This window comes from Monodelphis domestica, chromosome 2 (assembly GCF_027887165.1).
Source record: "Monodelphis domestica isolate mMonDom1 chromosome 2, mMonDom1.pri, whole genome shotgun sequence".
NCBI classification, from domain to species: domain Eukaryota; kingdom Metazoa; phylum Chordata; class Mammalia; order Didelphimorphia; family Didelphidae; genus Monodelphis; species Monodelphis domestica.
In genome coordinates, this window is record NC_077228.1 from 482095039 (window position 1) to 482114365 (window position 19327).

The following is a 19327-nucleotide window of genomic DNA, read 5'->3' on the forward strand; positions in this document are numbered from 1 at the left end:
GAATGCTACGAAATGTCTGAGGCCATATTTGAACTCAAGTCCTCTCAACTCCAGGCCTGGATCACTATCCACTGTGCTACCAAATTCCTTCTCAATTCCTTCATTTTGTAGAAATTGAGGCCAGGAGGGGGCAGCTGGGTAGCTCAGTGGATTGAGAACCAGGCCTAGAGACGGGAGGTCCTAGGTTCAAATCTGGCTTCAGCCACTTCCTAGCTGTGTGACCCTGGGCAAGTCACTTGACCCCCATTGCCTAGCCCTTACCACTCTTCTGCCTTGGAGCCAATACACAGTATTGACTCCAAGACAGAAGGTAAGGGTTTAAAAAAAAAAAAGAAATTGAGGCCAGGAGAGATGCAGTTAATTGCTTATGGGCATAGAAATAGTAATTATCAGACTTAGGACATTCTTTTGATTCCAGGTCCAATTTTCTTTCCTTTGGATCAAGGTACTTCTTGCAGAGGCATCTAGATAGAGTTCTACACCTTAAGTCAGGAAGATCCGAGTTCAAATGAAGCCTTTGATACCTACTAGCTGTTTGACCCTGATCAAGTCACTTGTCCTTTGTCTACCTCAGTTGCCTTAACTGTAAAATAACAGCAACTACCTTACAGGGTTGTGAGGATCAGACAAGATATCTGTAAGGCACTTAGCCCAGTGCCCAGTATATAGTAGGGGCTTAATACTTGCTTGCTTGTTTCCTTCCTTCCTAAGGTTACAGAGGAAACTCAATCTTGGGTCTTTCAACTCCAATTCCAATACATCCCCATTATCTCAAGTTGCTAAATTGTAAAAGATTCGAGGGTGGTCATAGCTTTACAATCATTCCCAACCACCAAAGAAGACAAAAATCTTTCCACACTCTCAAGTGATGGTCTTTCAGTTCCATATAATAAGCTCAAATTCTCATTCCTGTTTCTTTTGTCTCTCCTTACCACGTGTTCTTGCCAATCCATTTCTTGACTCTCATAAAAATCTGTTATTGTAATGACTGACCCAGATCCATGACCCCTTTTAAGCCTTACAAAGGCTCAAACTGGATTCAGACTGGGATTAATTTGAACTTTATCTAGAGGAACTCTAAAGATCACTCACTAGATCTACAATTCATGGCTAAAGATGGACACACGGATGGTGTTGATCTAAACTTCCACCTTAATAGAGGGAACCAGGCACTTGCCTTTTCTCTTGAATGGCTACATGGGCACTGTGGACAGAATGTTGGAGTTGAGTTCAAATTCTGCCTCAGACATTTACTAGCTGTGAGACTCTAGACACATACATCATTTCACTTTTCTCAACCTGTTTTTCCATTTGTAAAATGTGGATGGACAGCATCTATCTCACAATATTGCTGGAGGTTCCAATGAGATAATCAGACAGTGTTTCGCAAAACGTAGAGCAATATATGACCATATCCACTCTAATGCTCTGTTTTCATAATCAATATTTATTAAATGCCTACTATGTGCCAGGCACTGTGCTAAGGCCTGGGTCTCTGATTTGTTCTCACATCCCTTGGTTCTCTAATATTATCCCTTGGCATTATTGTCCTGTTGTGCCCAAGCTTATTGACAAAAGCCTAGAATTTATGCCAGGGTCCCCAATATCTCCTACCTAACTGCCCATTACTCTGGACTTACATCAAATCTCTGTGATTTGTCCCAAACTTCTACCCTTCTCTAGTGAGTCTTTGTCATCTCCACACACCAGCCTGGAAAGGCAAAGGGCAAAGGGAAGACCCTTGAGGGTCTTATTTCTTTGTAACTCCCCTACCATCTGCTAAGTGCCATTAGGCACCCACATTGTGGTTGTTCAGCCTTTCAGTTATGTCCAATTCTTTGTGACCCATCTGGGGCTTTCTTGGCAAAGATACCAGAGAGAGAGACAAAGAGAGGCAAAGAGAGAGAGAGAGACAGACAGATAGACTGACAGACAGAGGGGGGGAGAGAGAGACATAGAGAGGAGGACAGAGGGGGCAGAGGGAGAAGGAGAGGAGAGGAAAGAGAGAGAGAGAGAGAGAGAGAGAGAGAGCTCTTAGTAGGTATATAATAACTATTGATTGATTGATTGTTGACTTGTGTTTGCCATTTCCTTCTCCAGCCCATTTGACAGATGAGGAAACTGAGGCAAACAGATTTAAGTGATTTTCCCATTCAGGTCTTCCTGACTCCAGGCCATTTATTCTATCCATTGAGCCACCTGGCTGCTCTTAAGCAACCACCAAAGACCCTTAATAAATGTTTGCTGACTATATTTTCAGTCTTACCCACCTTTTAAGAGCCAGTTCTTAGTTACTGCCATACTTCCAGGGGTGTCTTTAGTCCCCAAATTGGGATGCTGGTTCTTTTTCTTTTCTCTTCCCCCTTTAATACAATTCTATGCCTACATTCTTTGTATATCCAGAGCTTGCTTATTCTCTCTCTGCCTGTGTGTTCATTTCCACTAACTGGCCCTACGGGTCTTTTTCCTGTGGCCCACTGGAAGAGAGGATATTTTTGCCTTGCCCCAGTGCTCTTTTGCTAAGTAGATATGCTGTGGCAGAAGATTTCATATCCTTTTGAGGTTATTTGTTTCTGGGCTCAAACCCTTCCCGTCAGGAAATCCTGGTGTCAGCTTTAAAACCTTCTTACTTCAGGGTAAGCTCATTTCCTCTTGTCCCATTCTTTGTGGCTGTGATACTCAATGATAATCCTTCAGAGACTCAAAGATAGTTGCCGAATTGTCCTTGAATGTCTTGTACCCATCTTTTTTCTCCTCTACTTGTATCACAATCGCCCAAATTTCCTGTACTAGTCTAACAACCTCCTAATTGACCTCATTGCATGCAGTTCTTCTCTTCTCTAATCCATCCTTCAGACAGCTGTTAAACTGATACTCCTAAAGCACAGGTCTGACCACGTTACTCCCTTGCTTAAGAAGCTTCAATGGTTCCCCTTTGCCTCTAGGACAAACTATATTTCTCTTAAACTGTTACCTTCAGTCTTAGAATTGATACTATGTATTAGTTCTAAGATAGAAGAGTGGTAAGGGCTAGTCTGTGGGGATTAAATGATTTACCTGAGGTCACACAACTAGGCTGTATTTGAGGCTAGATTTGAACCCAAGACCTCCCATATCCAAGCTTGGCTCTTCAATCTGGCTCCAACCTGTCTTTCTAAGCTAATTATTCTCTCTCTCTCTCTCTCTCTCTCTCTCTCTCTCTCTCTCTCTCTCTCTCTCTCTCTCTCTCTCTCTCTCTCTCTCCCTTTCCCCACTCTGTCCTCTCTATGTCTCTCTCTCCTCCCTCTGTCTGTCTATCTGTCTCTCTTTCTCTCTCTCTCTTTCTCCCTTCTTCTCCCTCTCTCCCCTCCTGTCCCCCTCTCTGTCTCTCTCTCTTTCTCTTTCCCCCTTCTGTCTGTCTGTCTGTCGGTCTCTCTCACATACACACACAAAGCTGAGTTGGCTCTCTTGATGTTCTCCTCCACACAATCTCTTATCTCCATGCATTTGCACAGGCTGTGCCCCACATTTGGAATTCTCTCCATTCTAGTACCCAACTCTTGGAAACCTTAGCTCTTTTTTAAGATTTAGCTCAAACATCACCTCCTAAAAGAGATCTTTCCTGATTCCCCCATTTATGAGTGACCTCATTCATTTGTATTTATTTTATATCTACTTATCTTTGTACAAGTTGTTTACCCTTAGCAGAAAGTAATCTCCTTAAAGGCTGAGGCCATTCTCCTTTTTGGTCTGCATATCTCCAATATTTATCACAATGCCAGGCACAAAAAAGGGGATTAGTAGGTGCTTATTCAATTGAACGGAAGCTTCTTCTCTTTCCAAGCACATAGTGATGCTGTCATTTAAACATATCTGAATATATCTGAAGTACTGGGTCCAGTTCTAGAATTAACATAAAAAAACACCTTACCTTTTGAATTTGTATCAGTTCTAAGACAGAAGAGCAGCAATGGCTTAGCCATTGGGGTAAAGTGACTTACCCAGGGTCACACAGCTAAGAATCATCTGAGGTCAGATCTGAACCCAGGTCCTCCAGACTCTAGGACTGGTGCTCTGTCCACTATGCTACTAGCTGCTCTTAGGGACCACATTTAAGAAGAATGTTGACTAGCTAGGGCATAACCTGAGGACTAGGATGGTGAAGGCACATGAAACTACGACATAAAATGATCCAGCAATGTTTAGTCTGAAGAAGAAAAGAGATAGGGGAAACATGATAGAACCTTTAAATATCCAGAGTATAATCATATAGAAGAAATTTTCGATTTGCTTTTTTATCCTTCAGATTGTAAACTCCTTGAGGACAGAGATTATTTTTTGTTCCCCCCTCCCTTTTTTGTTTTTATCTATCCCTAGTGCTTGGTACAGTGCCTGGCATTTTTTTTTTGTTTAGTCATTTTTCAACTCTGTGACCTCTTAGTTGGTTTATAATAAATGTTTATTGATTGATTGTTGACTTGGCTGTGGAGATCAGAACTAGAAACAATAGATGGAAATTAGAGAGAGACATTTCCAGCTTAATATATGGGGGGGGACTCTTTTTCTACAATTTGTTTAGTCATTTTCAGTCATGTCCAAGTCTGTGACCTCTTAGTAGGTATATAATAACTATTGATTGATTGATTGTTGACTTGGCCATAGAGATCCGAACTAAAAACAATAGATGGAAATTGGAGAGAGACATTTTCAGCCCAATATATGGGGGGGACCCTTCTACAATTTGTTTAGTCATTTTCCATCATGTCTGACTTTTCCCGACCCCATTTAAGATTTTCTTGGCAAAGATCCTGCTGTAGTTTACTGTTTCTTTCTCCAGCTCATTTGAAAGATGAGGAAATCGAGGCAAACATAGTCAAGTGACTTGTCCAGTGTCACACAGCTAGTAAGCATCTGAGGCTTTGATTTGAGCTTAGATGATTCTTCTTGACTCCAGGCCAGGCACGCTACCCACTGGACCACCTATCTGACCTTCTTTTACAATTAGAACTATTCAAACTTGGAATTCACTACTGAGAGCGATATTGAATTCACCACTGGAGGAATCCAAATGACCATGTGTAAGGGATATTATAGAGGGGATTCCTGCTCAGATATGAATTGGATTAGATGACTTTTAATATACTGAGAATTACAATCTATGATCCTATGACTCAGAGCCAGAATCAACAGTCAACCTCACGCCCAGAAGGTAGAGCAAGCTCTGTCTATCCAATCTGGGGCCTCTCACTGTTTTGGTCTCCATTCTCCACCCAAGATATATATGTCTTCTTATTGTTGAATGGAGTCCATAAGCTAATTCTGCTTTCCTGGGAGAACATGGTGTATTCAGTGATCATCCCCGAGGACTTAAAATAACCCTTTTCTGGTCAGAAAACCAAAAATGACCCTTTATCTATGATGGAAACAATACATGAAAGCTTGAGCCTGGACTTCCAGAGACTGAAGAAAAAGATTCACAGGAAAAGTTGTAAGTTGGTTGGATCATTTAAAAGTGAAAAGGATTCTCAAGGTGGTTTTCACCAAAGAGAGAAGGACAGGAATAGACAAAAGAGGGGAAATGATACCTGGACGCCTGATTCCCCCGGTTCTATATCCTAATTTCAGTTTAAGGTCCAAACTTAATTTCTATCCAAGCCCGGCAAACCTGAGAAGAAAGGAAAATCCCACAGTAATTCTTGCCCCTAATAGGTCTTATCCCTTTAGTTAACTCTCAGTTATCCCTGCTCGGAAAAGAAGAAAGGCAGAGATAAATTCTCAGCATCAAAGAACACTCCCCCGCCCTGTACCCCAATTGTCTATATTTGGTTTTGCAGTGTATTGTATTATGTCTTTTTTAAAGCAGCAAATTTACCTCGGTAATTCTATTTGGTTGTTCAGGCCAACATTCAAATCAGTTTATGTTCCTTGAAAACCAGCAGGCTAAGTGTGATAGAGGTTGAGGGAGAGGGGGTGGTGTCACTAGGAGTTTGGATGGGGATGAAAAATTTGCCAGCCGGGTATTAAAAACCTGGACTCAGATAATCAGAGTACCAGAGGAAAACAGTCAGGATGGAGTTCAAGAGACTGAGTCAGGACCCCTGCCTTGTGGCAGAGGCATGAATAAATCGTTGATTCTCAAAACACTTTCAGGGGTAGAAATTCTTCCACTTCATCAGCCTACCACCAAAAACACCATCAAATGCTGTTGTCCAGAATTGATGGTAATTTTTTTTAAAAGAGATAAATAAACTGAATTCTAAATTGCCACTGAGAATAATGAGGACTCAAGAAGCTAGCAAGGGTTGGGCCGCTAGACTTGCTGGCATCAAGGGGAGGCCTTGCTGCGCGCTGGATGCAAATCAGAGAAAATGAGACTTGCAATTTTGCATTAATAGCCAGAAAAATGCAGGGAGGAAAAGTTCTTTTGGATTTCTGAAGCAAACAAATACGACACGCAGAGTGTCAGGGGCTGAATTAGTTGGGGGGAGATTGATGCACATTTCATGTGTCAGGGAGCTGAATCCCCACGAATGGAGCCAGTCTCCCAGAAAATGGCTTCTTTATATAGTTCCATCCATTTATTGTTTGATTGGACTTTCTGTATATTAAATTCAAGCTTCTCTGGAGCTCGTGGGTATTATGATGCGTTGACTCCACGGGAAATAATGAAGGTGATGGGATTTTATAGCATTGCATTACAAAGGAGGCATCCCAGGCCTCATCCATCTCTCCATCAACGAGCTGGTATGGGAGGTGGCACTTATATTAAAACGATTTTTCTGATCCAGCTTAATGATACTCATTGGAATCCAGGCACCAGGAATATGATTACACAGGCTAAATGTAATCTCCATCTCCTTCTCACCCTTCCCAATCCCTTTGATGTCACATCCCCACTCCTCCCCACTTATCGGTTTATTCTCAGGGAGCCAGACACACCTAGGAAAGTAAATTCCTTCTCAGCTTCTCAAAGAAAGTCAGGAGGCAGACAGATGTCAGTCCCACCAAGGGACAGAAGTTTTAAGGCCATGATGGTGAAGACGTGTATATGAATCCATTGGTTGGAATATTGTGGGTCCCCCAAAAGCTACCTGTAAAATCTTCTTTCTTGACTTAAAGAAATCCTTAATGCATGCAATATTGCATTCTATCCAAGGGGAATGTTTGGACTTGGTCCCTCCCCTCTAATGACAGGCAATTTACAAAAGGCACAAATATGAAGGACATAGCAGCAGGAGAATATAAACTTCGAGACCATTCATGAATACAGAAGAGGGCATCAAGAAAGTTGATGGTTAATAGCATTCCAATAGAACTTTATAAATATAGGGGTGGCCTTCCTCTCTATAGGCTGACAGGAGGGATCTCATCCAGGGACATCAAGATTCCTATATGGCTGCCTCAATTTCCCCACTTTGCAATGACGATCCCAAGGACTATGCAGAATGAACAAGAATCATCAAGTTTGACTGCAAAGGGACATTAGAGGTTCTCTAGTTCAATCCTCTCATTTTACAAATAAGGAAACTGAGGTCTAGAGTGGTCCATGGTCACTCATGCTCCAAGAGAAAGAACCAGAATTTGAATCCAGGACCTCTATTTCTAAATCCATAGCTCTGAAGGTAGGTTTTTATTTTTATTTATTTTTTAAACATTATTTTATTTGGTCACTTCTGAGCATTATTCATTGGAGACATGAAGGTAGGTTTTTATAATCCCTGGAAGTGAAGTATTTCTTTTGGGTGATAAGATAACTGTTGTATTACTCTTGATAGGTTACCATATCGCCATCACAACCTCTTTCCAATTTGGGGGTAAAGTACAGGAAAACGGTAAAGATTAGTTACGTAGTACTTGAATATTAATATGAGAGCAGATCCCCAAAAGCTTTCAGAGACAGAGAACGTTTCTTGATTGGTTGAGGTTTGGTACAGACTGGTAAAACCTCTAGCCCGGGGGCTTCACGAGATGGATCTCAGTGCCAGCAGAAAGGGGTCTGGGAAGAAGGGACGTCAATCTAAGTTTGGGCAACAGACCAAACTATTCCAGAGAGCTCTGGGGCTCCAGGGAATTATGACGAAGCTGTTGAAAAGAGAGGACCAGGACTCAGCCTACGTACCTAGTTAGCCTAAAATAGGTTTCGTAAAATGCCAGACACACCCAGGCTGATCTGGGAAGATTTATTTTATGTATTTTTTATTACCCCATAGTAACATTTCTATAATTGTTTTTTTCCCTTGTAAATGATCCCCTGGAAACAGCACACCTGGTCGTAAGCATGTGGGACAGAAGAGGGAGAAGGAAAAGAAGGGCTGATATTTGGTGCAATAAACACATCACAGGAGCAGCAAAGGAGATTTAGGATTCAGAAGACCTAGGGATTTGGGCTGGACAGAAGACTAGGCTCCGTTTGGTCAGTGGGGACAGACAGTTTAAGATGATGAATGAGAAGAAGCCGGTACCTGAGGCAGTTTCCCTGAGTGGAGACAGGTCCCACTTTTGATCTAAGCCACCAACTTCAGTTGGTTACCATCTTCTCCCCAGCAAAGAAACACGGACAGGAAGGGAGAAGATGCTCATGCTGGGATTGAAGGAACAACTCCTCAGGTGGGAGAAACAGCAGTAGGGCAAGTTGCCGCAGACTGGCTCAGTATCTCTGGGGGAGAGGGAGGGGCCAGACTGCCTTGTGTTTACATGATTTTGAGGCAGAATAATTGCTGCTCCTGGGAAAGAATCATGTTTGTGTTTACTAGTTGTTTTGGAGCAGTAGAAATAAAAACAAAACACACAAAAGGAGGGAGGGAAGGAGAGACAGAAAAAGAGAAGGAGAAGGAGAAAGAGGAACTGAGAGAAAGGGACAGAGGAAAGAGGGAGGCCAGAGGGAGAAAAGCAGGGAGAGGACAGACCGAGGGGAAGAGGGAAAGAAAAAGGGAAAAGGGAAGGGGGAGCGAGGTGAGGGGTGAGGGGCAAAAGGAAGGAAAGAGAGAAGGGGACAGAGGGAGAGAAGGAAAAAGAGAAGGAGAGAAGGGGAAAGAGAAGAGGGGAGGAGAAAATGGGGACAGAGAGAGGGAGAAGAAAAATGGGAAATAGGGAGAGAGGGAGGGGCAGAGAAAAAGAGGAAGAAGGAGAAAGGGAGAGGGTAAAGGAAATGAGGGAGAGGGAGAGGGAGATGGAGAAGAAGAAAGAGGGGGTAAAGGAGGAAGAGACAGAGGAAGTAAAGGAGGAAGAGAGAGATGGAGGAAGAGACAAAGTACAGGGTAGAAAGAGGGAGAGAAAGAGAGGAAAAGAAGGAGGGAGGGAGATAGAAAAAGGAAGAGAAAAAGAGAAAGGGGGAGAGTGAATGAGTTTTTCTTTATCCTTTGAGCCTCTGGAAGGGACCTATAAAATGAACATCACCAAATTGGAATTCATTTTAAAGGCATGTTTCAGTACTTTAAACATTTGTCACTTTAAATGGTCTAAGGGCAATGCACCCAAGACCAAAGAAACAGTAAAATTACTCCTGCTTGCAGAATGTCCCTGCTCACCTACTATGTCTGACATGACCTCAATAATGGGGCTGCTCTGGGCTGCCTTTCTCCACACTAGAAATGTTGCTGCCCAAGTGTAGCATGGGGACTGTCTGGTGCAGGGCATGGCTCAGGGCTATAGAATCTACCCCTCCATCTCCTACCCCTGTCTTGTAGGCAATGACCCAGTCCAGGGAGCTGTGTTCTTCCCTCTCTCACAGGGCTAACAATTCCGAAGCCAAATAACAATGCCAATGACTCTTGATTCTATTACTACTGGAGGGAGATATTATCAAAGCACTTATTCTTCCTAAGCAGCCCCAGTCCTGACTAGAAGTATAGAAAAATCAGAGGCAGAGTGATAATAGACAAGAGTATGAAATTTGGGGTCAATCAAACTAATCCTAACTCTGTTCCTTAGAACCATAGAACCTCAGAGTTAGAAGAGATCTCTAGAGGCTAGCTAGTTCATTCTACAGCTGAAGGGACCCATCAGAATGCCAAAGAGCATCAAAAAAAAAAAAAGAAAGTGACAAATGCTGGAGGGGCTGGGGGAAAACAGGCACAGAATGCCCATCATATGTTAGTAGAGCCATTCTAGAAAGTAATTTGATATTCTGCCCCAAAAGTTACTAAACGGTGTGTGCCTTATATTCAGATTTACATTAGTATATATCTATTACCATATGTATATTTATATCTGCTAGGCCTCTACTGGGAAGAGAATAAAGAAAGAAAAAAAAAGTCTTATATGCGAAAAATATTGAAAGAAACTCTTTTTTTATAGTGGCAAAAAACTGAAAACTAAAAGCATGCTCAGCCATCAGAGGAATAAGTTCTCTTATAGTATGAAGTTAACGCCTGTTAACATCCTGGTCTTCCTTCTATGGATACTCTTTAACATAAAAAAATTCTCCTTAAAATAGTACCTAGAACTTTAGTTCACACCACTCCAGGTGTGGTCTGACTAGGGCAGATAAGTTCTAGATATATATGTGACTTAGACTTAAAGGTGACATCCTAAACAAGTGACAGGATGCAAAAAGTGCAGAGTCCACCTCTCAGACATGCATAGGCTTATACTTCTCTTGGAATAACCTAAGATCTCTACAAAGTGATCTAATTTTGGAACACCAAAGTGGCCAAGGACAGTGAAGGTCAAGAACTTAAAGTACTTTGGCTCAAACAAGCTGATGCCAATCTAGGAGGGCTTAAAGATGGCACTTCGAGGGCAGCTAGGTTGCCCAGTGTATAGAGATGCAAGCCTGGAGATAGGATGTCCAGGGTTCAAATCTGGCCTCCAATAATTCCTAGCTGTGTGATCCTGGGCATGACATTTAACCCCAACTGCCTAGACCTTCCTGCTCTTCAGCCTTGGAACCAATACTTAGTATCAATTCTAAGATGGAAAGTGAGAGAGAGAGAAAAAATATGGCAATGTAGAATGCTCTTGACTTATTCCCCAAACACTATACTACCTAAGATTGTTTCTTTGATATTCAATTCAATTCAGTTCAATAAGCATTCAGTAAGTACCTACTCTCTGCCAGATATTGTTGCTAGGCATCAAAGGAAAAGAGGAAATTGGAGGAACAGATTATTTATACAATATATGGAAGCAAATGAACTCATATTGTAGTAACTAGGATAAGAATTTACTATTAGATAAAAAACTGGAGATACTAGAAAGTAGATTGGCAGAAAGTAGGTATAGACCAACATCTCCCACCATATACCAAGATAAGTTTTAGATGGATAGACGACTTAGACATAAATGATGACATCCTACACAAGTTAAAGGCTTCAAAGAAACATGAGCAAAACAAAGAAAAAGATCTACACTATCATACCAACAGCAATAAAAAGCAAAACAAAATCTTTAAAAGTCTTAAGAGCTCTGAGCAGAGTAATGACTAACCATGATTTCAGAGAACTAATAATTGTGCTATCCATTTTCTGGCAAAAATGGTAATAGATTCAGGAATACATATGTGTATGTATGTACACAGATATATATATATTATATATTATATATAAATACATATCTATATTTGTATAGATGCAAATCTCTGTCTAAATACGTAAAAAGACATAGCCAATGTAAGAATTTCTTTTCCTACACGGATGTTACAAAATTTTTCCTTCATTTTTTTTTCTGTTTCCCCTGCCCCAAGGAGAGGTGAAGCAGAAGAGAAAAAAAAAACTTTTATTAGTCGAAAAAACTTAAAAAAAAACAAACAAACCATGAGATCATAGATTTAGAGATGAAAATGACCTTGGATATCATCTAGTCTAACCACCTCATTTTACAGATAAATAAAATGAGTCCTATAGAAAGAAAGGAACTTTCCTAAGGTCACACAGGTCTAGGGTTAGACGTCAGGCACTCTAAGCCCAAAATTAACATTCCTATAGGGAGAAGAATTAAATACAAAATATGAAAAAAAATAACTACAAAGTGATGGAGGTGGGGAGAAGGAGAGGAGAGAAGAGAAACCAGGAAAAGCCTCCAGCAAGAGATAGCACTTGATCTAAGCCGTGAATAGAATTTAGGATTCCCAGAGCTGGAGAACGAGCATTCTTGGCATGGAAGATGGTCTGTATTCCACTCATTCTGCCTGTACCTCGAGTTAGCCTGGAACATTATGATTCCTTGCTGTGATGTGAGTCTGTCCCCACCCACAGAAACTTCAGCCCGTGGGAACTGTCTGTTTGTTGTTAATTTTCTTAAGGGAAAAAGCCTTTGGCTGTCTGAAGCCCAGAGGGTGCATTATGATCAGAATCAACGGGGCAAGGTTCCAGGGACAATCTGGGCTGCACAGTGCTCCCCTGCCAAGCTGTACGACACCTAGAGAGGCGAAGGCTAATAAAAGCTTATATTTTTATAGTGCTTTAGGGTTATAAGGTGCATAACATGCAGAATTTCATTTAATCCTCTCAACAACCCTGTGAAATAAATCCCTCCATTTTACAGATGGGGAAAATGAGTCTCTATGCAGTTAAAGAGATCTGCCAAGAAGATCCCGTAGCTAGCAAAGGGCAGCCTTGGGACAGGAGCCTAGATTTTCTGACTACAAAACCAGCTCTTTCTATTATAGTTTTCTGTAGGTGAATCCATGGATTCATCCACAGGGAATAAGTCAGAATATCTAACTGGAAGATTAACTAAAAAATCTCTTTGATGCAGTTTCTTAGGGTTGGAAAAGTCCTTCAAATGCTCCTCTGCAAATGCTTCAAAACTTGTGTTAGTTCTTGGTTATTGATTCTCATAAACTCAATTCCTAGGGCCTCTTGGGACTAGACAGTCTGTGTAGTTGAAACAGTACTAAAGCAGGAATCAAAAGGCCTGGGAGTTCTGGCTCCACTTATTAGGTGGGTGACCTTTAGCCATGGTATTGACCCCATAATGAGCCTGTTTATCCTTCCACCAAGTCAGGGAAGAAATAACTATTAACTCTTACTATAAATTAAAGGGGCAAATGGGAATCTACAGTGTTAAAGGGAATTTCCTCACCAAGAGTTCCTTCTCCCAATGGAATAATTTTGGGTCTAGTTTTTTTGTTTTGTTTTATTTTTTAAGTTCTTACTGTAATAGTCAGGTTAGCTAGATAGCACAGTGAATAAAGTACCAGGTCTGGAGCTATGAAGACTCATCTTCCTGAATTCAAATCCAGCCTCAGACTAACTAGCTATATGACCCTGGACAAGTCACTTAATCTTGTGTGCCTCAGTTTCCTCATTTGTAAAATGGGTTGGAGAAGGAAACGATACAGCACTCCAGTATCTTTGTAAAAAAAAATCCCAAATGGGGTCATGAAGAGCTACCTGAAGATGACTGAATAACTGTAATGGTCAAGAGAGGTCATATATATCAAAGTACTTTGGAAAACCATAAAGTGCAGATCCATTGTTAAGTATTCTAATTCAATTCAGTTCAGGGTTTTAAATTTCACGACAAAGAAATCTTAAAGCGTTATCAAAATGTTAGCTATTAACTATCAAGGAATAAAGTCAGGAAAAATGGCAGTTCCCTTAAAAAGCATAGAGTCTAATGGGGGGATAAATAAATATGATATGAAGGAAAAAAGTAGAAAGAGCATATTTTTATTATGACTAAAACAGAATGTGAGCTTCTTTAGAGTAGAGATTTTCACTCTTGTTGAGGTTAAGCCATAGTAATACACTCTTTCTGTACAAGAGGTAGGACTTCAGTTCAAATCTTCCTTACTCTGTCAGCCTGCTATCCACTCTGTTGTCTTTTCATGAAATGCTTAACAGGATAAACATTTATGTTGCATAGTTGGATTGAAGGATGGACTTGAAGTCAGGTAGACCTGAGTTCCAATCCCACCTCAGATGCTTTCTATTGGTATGACTGTGGGCAAGTCCTATAAAATAGGGATAATAATAGCACCTTCCTTCAAGGTTGCTGTGAGGATTAAATGAGATAATATTTGTAAAGCATTTTACAAGCCTGAAAGCACCATCTAAGTGCTAGTTCTTATTGTTGCTGTTGTTGTTAGGTTAGAATAGGACTTGCTTTTATCTTTAGTAATAATTCTAGGTAGCTGATTATAGGTGATATTATAATTTGTTGGATATAGTAAAAACTAAACTATTCCAAATGGAGGCTGCTGAAATGTTTACCTTCCTGAAAATGTTGGGGGTAGGGCAGAGAGGAGAAGGAGGATCCTCTTTGGCAACAAATCAGTAGCACCTCTACACCTAGGAATAAGGGAACACGACTGAGAAAAGTCAGACCCAAAGTTTACTTTTGGTGCACTACAAATGGCCAGTTTACTATGTGGAAGGAAAGGAACTCTCTGATAGACCTACGGTGTTGGTAGACCAATGATTCCCTCCTCTCACCAAACCCCCCCCCCAAAAAAAACCCCAAAAAACAAAAAACACCCACCCAAAGGAAAGCAAGAAACAAAAAGGAAAGCAGGGTCAGTGGTGGCATGTAGATGAAGGACTCTGAGCCTAATCAGATTTCTTTGGGAAGTAAGGAGTTTCCCCTCAGTGAATATCTTGAAACAGAGACTGAATAATCTGGAACATTGAGGAGATAGGGATTGATTTTCCAGTGATGAGTTGGTCTGGATGATCTCTTCCAACTCTGAAACTGTGCCATTTTTTTTAATAAAGCCTTGCAAGAATCGTACCCATTACCAAAGCTGATTTAGTCAGGCTCTCCCACCTCTTTCTGGGCCACTGGTTATATCCAAGATACTCTCTTTCCTTTTTCCTCTTGTTTTCTCCTCCCTATTTCTTGCCTATTTCAGGCATCACCTCCTACAATACTCTTGGTGTTATGGATGCTTCATCCAGGAGAGTTGGAATCCCAAGAATCCCAGATACTACACCCAACATCTGGATAATCATACACTCTGAACTCCTTGGAATTTAAACGAAGTTTCACAATCACTAGGCTGGGAAGAAGTTACCCGAGTCCTTCAGAACAATGCTCACACCACCACTTAGGGAGCCCATCTGCTGGACCCAAAGGATTCCCCTTCCACGAACCTCTTAATAAAGGATAAGAATCCTGGGAAATGAGAGGCAGCATGGTGTCCTAGATAGAACGCTGCACTCCGGAGTCAGGAAGACAGAGTTTGGCCAGCTGGTCATCCCCTCCAAGGAAGGTAGAAATTCTTCTTTATCCTGGTTGCTATTTACAGTCAGTAGGACTCTTCACCTGAAAAGATCTAGCTAGGGAGCCAAAGGGCAAACCTCTATTAAAGAGGATGCCAGGCTCTGCTGCCTTGGCTTTCATAAGGCTCTTCGACTCCAGAAATGGCCAACGACATCCTTCGTCTCTCTTTTCTCCTCTCTCCTCCCCCTTGTGACTTGTGGCTTCCCGGACCCAGTCGAATGACAAATGTAATCATTTTAAAAGGTCCCCTCACCTGCTCAGTCATTCCCAATAAGCTCACACAGCATTATGGAAAGACTGACACCCGAGCCGTGGGGCCTCAGCCAAAAGAAGAAAAAAAAATCAAATCACCGGGATGCAACCAACAGAATTGTCAAAGACCAAATAAAAAGCTTCATGAATTCTCCATCAGCAATATAACGCTTCCTGGCCTAAGCAAATATAGACCCAGCATATGAATTGTGATAGGATTGCATTAGCCTCAACAACTTCCAACAGCTGGAGCAGAAACCCCTAAGAAATACATGTTTCTATAAAGCTGCCTTTATTGGCTCTAATCCTGTTAGGGTGAAGGCTGTAATCTCTTTCGCTAGCCCCCTTCCTCTGCTGGATGGTTTTGCATTCAAGAAGCATAAATACATTTCTGTGACCTCAGAAGAAGCGGAGAAAAGAGACCCAGACTAGATGAATAAAGAGGAAGTGCCGCCCCCCACACCCCAAGACTGCCTCTCCCCTCAGTGTAAGGCTGGTGCTCCCGCTGCGTCTAACCACATCATGTCACAATCACCCAGGTGTCCTGTGCTGTTTAGCCACACTTGTAGGGAGAAAATGGGGTCATTCAGCCTTTGGGGGGCAGGGCATGGTGCTTTCCAGGAGCTGACGTTCATGTCTGCCCAGGGCCACCCAGCTCCTGAAAGTCCTCTGAGGAGAAATGGGTACAATAAGAGCAAAACAAACAACCTCCAGATTATGCTGGGGGGAAAAATCCACACGGGAGGAATCCACAGAGTGAATTGTGTCTTCTGCTAACTAGAGCAATACCAAAGCACACCCTCCCCACAGCAAATCACTGATGCTTCCCACTTTCCGCCAGAAGAAACAAGCCTTCAAGGACCTAACACAGGCTACTCAGCTAAAAATAAAATGGTCAATTTGGTCTATAAACCTTAAAATATTTATTTCAGACTCCAGCCACCAACATCTGATCACCCCTTTCCTTCACTACATCTCCTCAGTAGCCAAGGGCTCCCATGTCCTTTGCTCTTCTGAGTTGGGAGTTTCCTCCTGGCTCCTAGGGAGTTTCTACAAGATCTCAGGTCCTTTTCCCCCACTCCAAGCCTGTATGGACCAACTTTCACCCCCACAAGTTGTATTACTTACCCCAATGTAGTCATGGTGACAATGGTATACCAAAAGGAAGCTGGGATGCTTGTGAATTTGCTGGCAGAAGAGCCCTTCTCGGCATAAAACATCACAGTGGCAAAGATAATGATGGCCATGGTGAGGGAAAAGAGGAGGAAGCCTAGCTCTGATGCACAACTTTTAAGTGTATAACCCAGGATTCGCAAGCCCTGGGAGTGTCGGGAGAACTTGAAAATTCTGAAGACTCGGAACACCCGGAGTGTGACAAAGGCGCCAGACACATCCTCGTTGTCGGTCATCACTAGGCCAATGTAGTAGGGCATGATGGCCACCACATCAATGATACTCATCACACTCCGGATAAAGCGGTAGCGGCTAGGTGCTGCAAAGAGCCTTAGCAGGTATTCAACAGTAAAGATCATGACACAGGCCGTGTCCAGACAGAAGAAGGCCACCGCGTAACGCTCACCACACGGCAACTCCTTGTTCCCGGGCACAGTGCCGCAGGGCACCGTCTCCACTACATTAGTGATGACGGAAACCGCAATGAAGAAGCCTGTGACATAGTAGAAGACCAAGGCCAGAGTGCTTGTGTGCGGGTTCTCAAAGGCCCTCCACATGGTCTGACGGAAACTGAGGGATGGCAAGGATTCCTGGTTGTTCTCAGAGTCATTGTCATCCATCAGCCGCTCTGCATTCTCCCGCTTGCGGTCCTTGTACTCTTCATAACAACAGTCACCAATGATCTCTGGAAGGATGCCATAGAAAGCCAGCTCATCATCATAGGCAGAGATGCATTCGTATCGGGGGTAATGCAGCTTCCCTGTGCGGTAGAAGTTGAGGACACAGCGGAATACCTCTGGGTCTCGGTCAAAGAAATACTCCTTGGTGTCCTCATTGAAAAAGAATTCCTTCTCAGTGCTGCCCAACAGGGTATCAGGGTAGCGCTCCAAGGTGGTCCGCCATGTCTGGAACCTGCGTCCACTCACGTTGAGGATGATCAGCTCATCCTGCCTCTTGTTCTTGTCAGCTGGGGCCAGGGGCATAGGGCAGTTGGCCACGGGCATCCAGCCAATGGCTGCTGCCCTGGCAAAGGGCAGCCAAGCTGCAACTCCAGCAGCCATGGTGACGCCAGCTCTCAGGACAAGTAACCGTGTCTCAGAAGAGTCACACACCAGCTTGGAATTAGCTCAGCAACCCCTGAGGGTGAGAGCAAAGAAAGGAGTTAAGTCAGAATGAAGAGAAGTAAAAGATAAAGAGACTGAGGACAGGGGTAAAATATGAGGCTTTCTCTAAAGGCAAATTAAGTGAACTATAGGACAAAATCAAAGAGCCAGGTTAAATTGCTCTTTCCCTTTACATTCCTTTGCCCACATCCAGGGCCCCTAGCCTAGGTATGTGCCTGACAGATGCCAGTGACTCACTGACAAATTGTCAAGTTCCAAGAGGGCTCGGAAGCATTTGGAAGGGAAGCATCCTCAACAGAAAGAGCTGAGAAGACGCAGGTTATAATCAGCTCCGAAAGGTTATGGCCCGATTACAAATTTAAATTGGGAATGGGTAAATGATTTCTCATTAAAAGAATTTAAAAGTGGGATAAACATGCTAATTTTTATTTGTTTCTTCACTAACCAAGGCAATTAGAAAGTTGGGGGGCAGGATGCAGAGAGGGAGCAGGAACAAACATATTCCTTTTACTCATTTCCCTAGTCAATAAGGTGAGACGCCCAAATTAGATCAAATAAATCCTAGAATGCCAAGTCACTGTGCAGAATGTCCAGGCATTAAGCCCACTGCCTCTTTGCCTTACCCCTACCGGTACTTCCATCTCACAAGAGAAGGAATAAATGACTTCCCTTCTCCGCCCTTCAAGACTTAACCTACAAATATGACCTACACAGTAGGCACATTTTAATGCTTGTTGACTGAGAGACCTGAGGCCCTGCTTCTCAAACCTTTGGGGCATGGAAATCCCTTTTTAATGTAAACAAAATGTCATGTACTCCCTCTCCCTATAGAACTTGCATTAGCAGTATCTATCGATTGTGACTGGAATACGTAGGGACTTGTGGACTCCTTGTGGACTCATCTGACTCCATCATTCACCAGGGATCCATAACTGAGGGGTTAGGAACCACTGCCCTCCAGGAAGAACTAAGGACAAAATAGGAAGGACAAGAAGGCCAATGGGACCTTTGGTCCTTGGCTTATCTGTGTTCGGTAACTGTTGGTTACTTGAGGGAAAGCTGCCTTGTACTCCTCCATACTATTGGCCTCCCTGGACCACTTCTAATGTGGTCAGTGCACCCTTGTCAAGTTGTGTAACCATGCATGACTCAACGCCAGCCTCTCCCGATTATACACCCAGAAACCCTTTCCACCACTTTATTACCTCTTCTATTGGCTTACTGGCCTTTCAGCTATCATGTTTAGACATCAACTCTTTGCTCTTCTGTGTATATGTTCTACTCACATGTGGATATCCCCCACATTTGTGTGGCCCACCCACAATACTTATGTGAGCCTATTTTTTCCACTGAATGGGAATTTGTGGGAAAGTAAACTCAGGGTTAAGAGGAGAAACGTTTTATTGCTATTATTATCACATTACCATTTGATTTTGCAACATAGATTTCAAGGCAGACCAAAAGTAGACAGAGAATACTGAAACCTGCTCTGCCCCAAACCAGTATCAGAATCAAATGCCATTGCTGTATGGAGAGGAAAAAATCCACTTTCCTTTATTTGTGATAATGGGGTGGGGGGGATGCTGGAGCTTGGAAATCCCAAAGAGATTAGAGTCCAACTTTGGAATGCTTTT

The 19327-nt window shown here is 42.5% G+C and overlaps 1 protein-coding gene across 2 annotated transcripts in view; it reads right to left on the minus strand.

Moving 5' to 3' along the window:
- The window catches only part of KCND3 (potassium voltage-gated channel subfamily D member 3), a 329597-nt gene that overhangs the window by 300373 nt on the left and 9897 nt on the right, over positions 1-19327 (minus strand). For both annotated transcript variants that reach the window (XM_001372901.4, XM_001372886.4), the window contains exon 2: positions 16525-17706. In XM_001372901.4, the coding sequence (XP_001372938.1) occupies positions 16525-17630 (1106 nt within the window). In that variant the 5' untranslated portion in view covers positions 17631-17706. The remainder of the gene's footprint in view (positions 1-16524; positions 17707-19327) is intronic.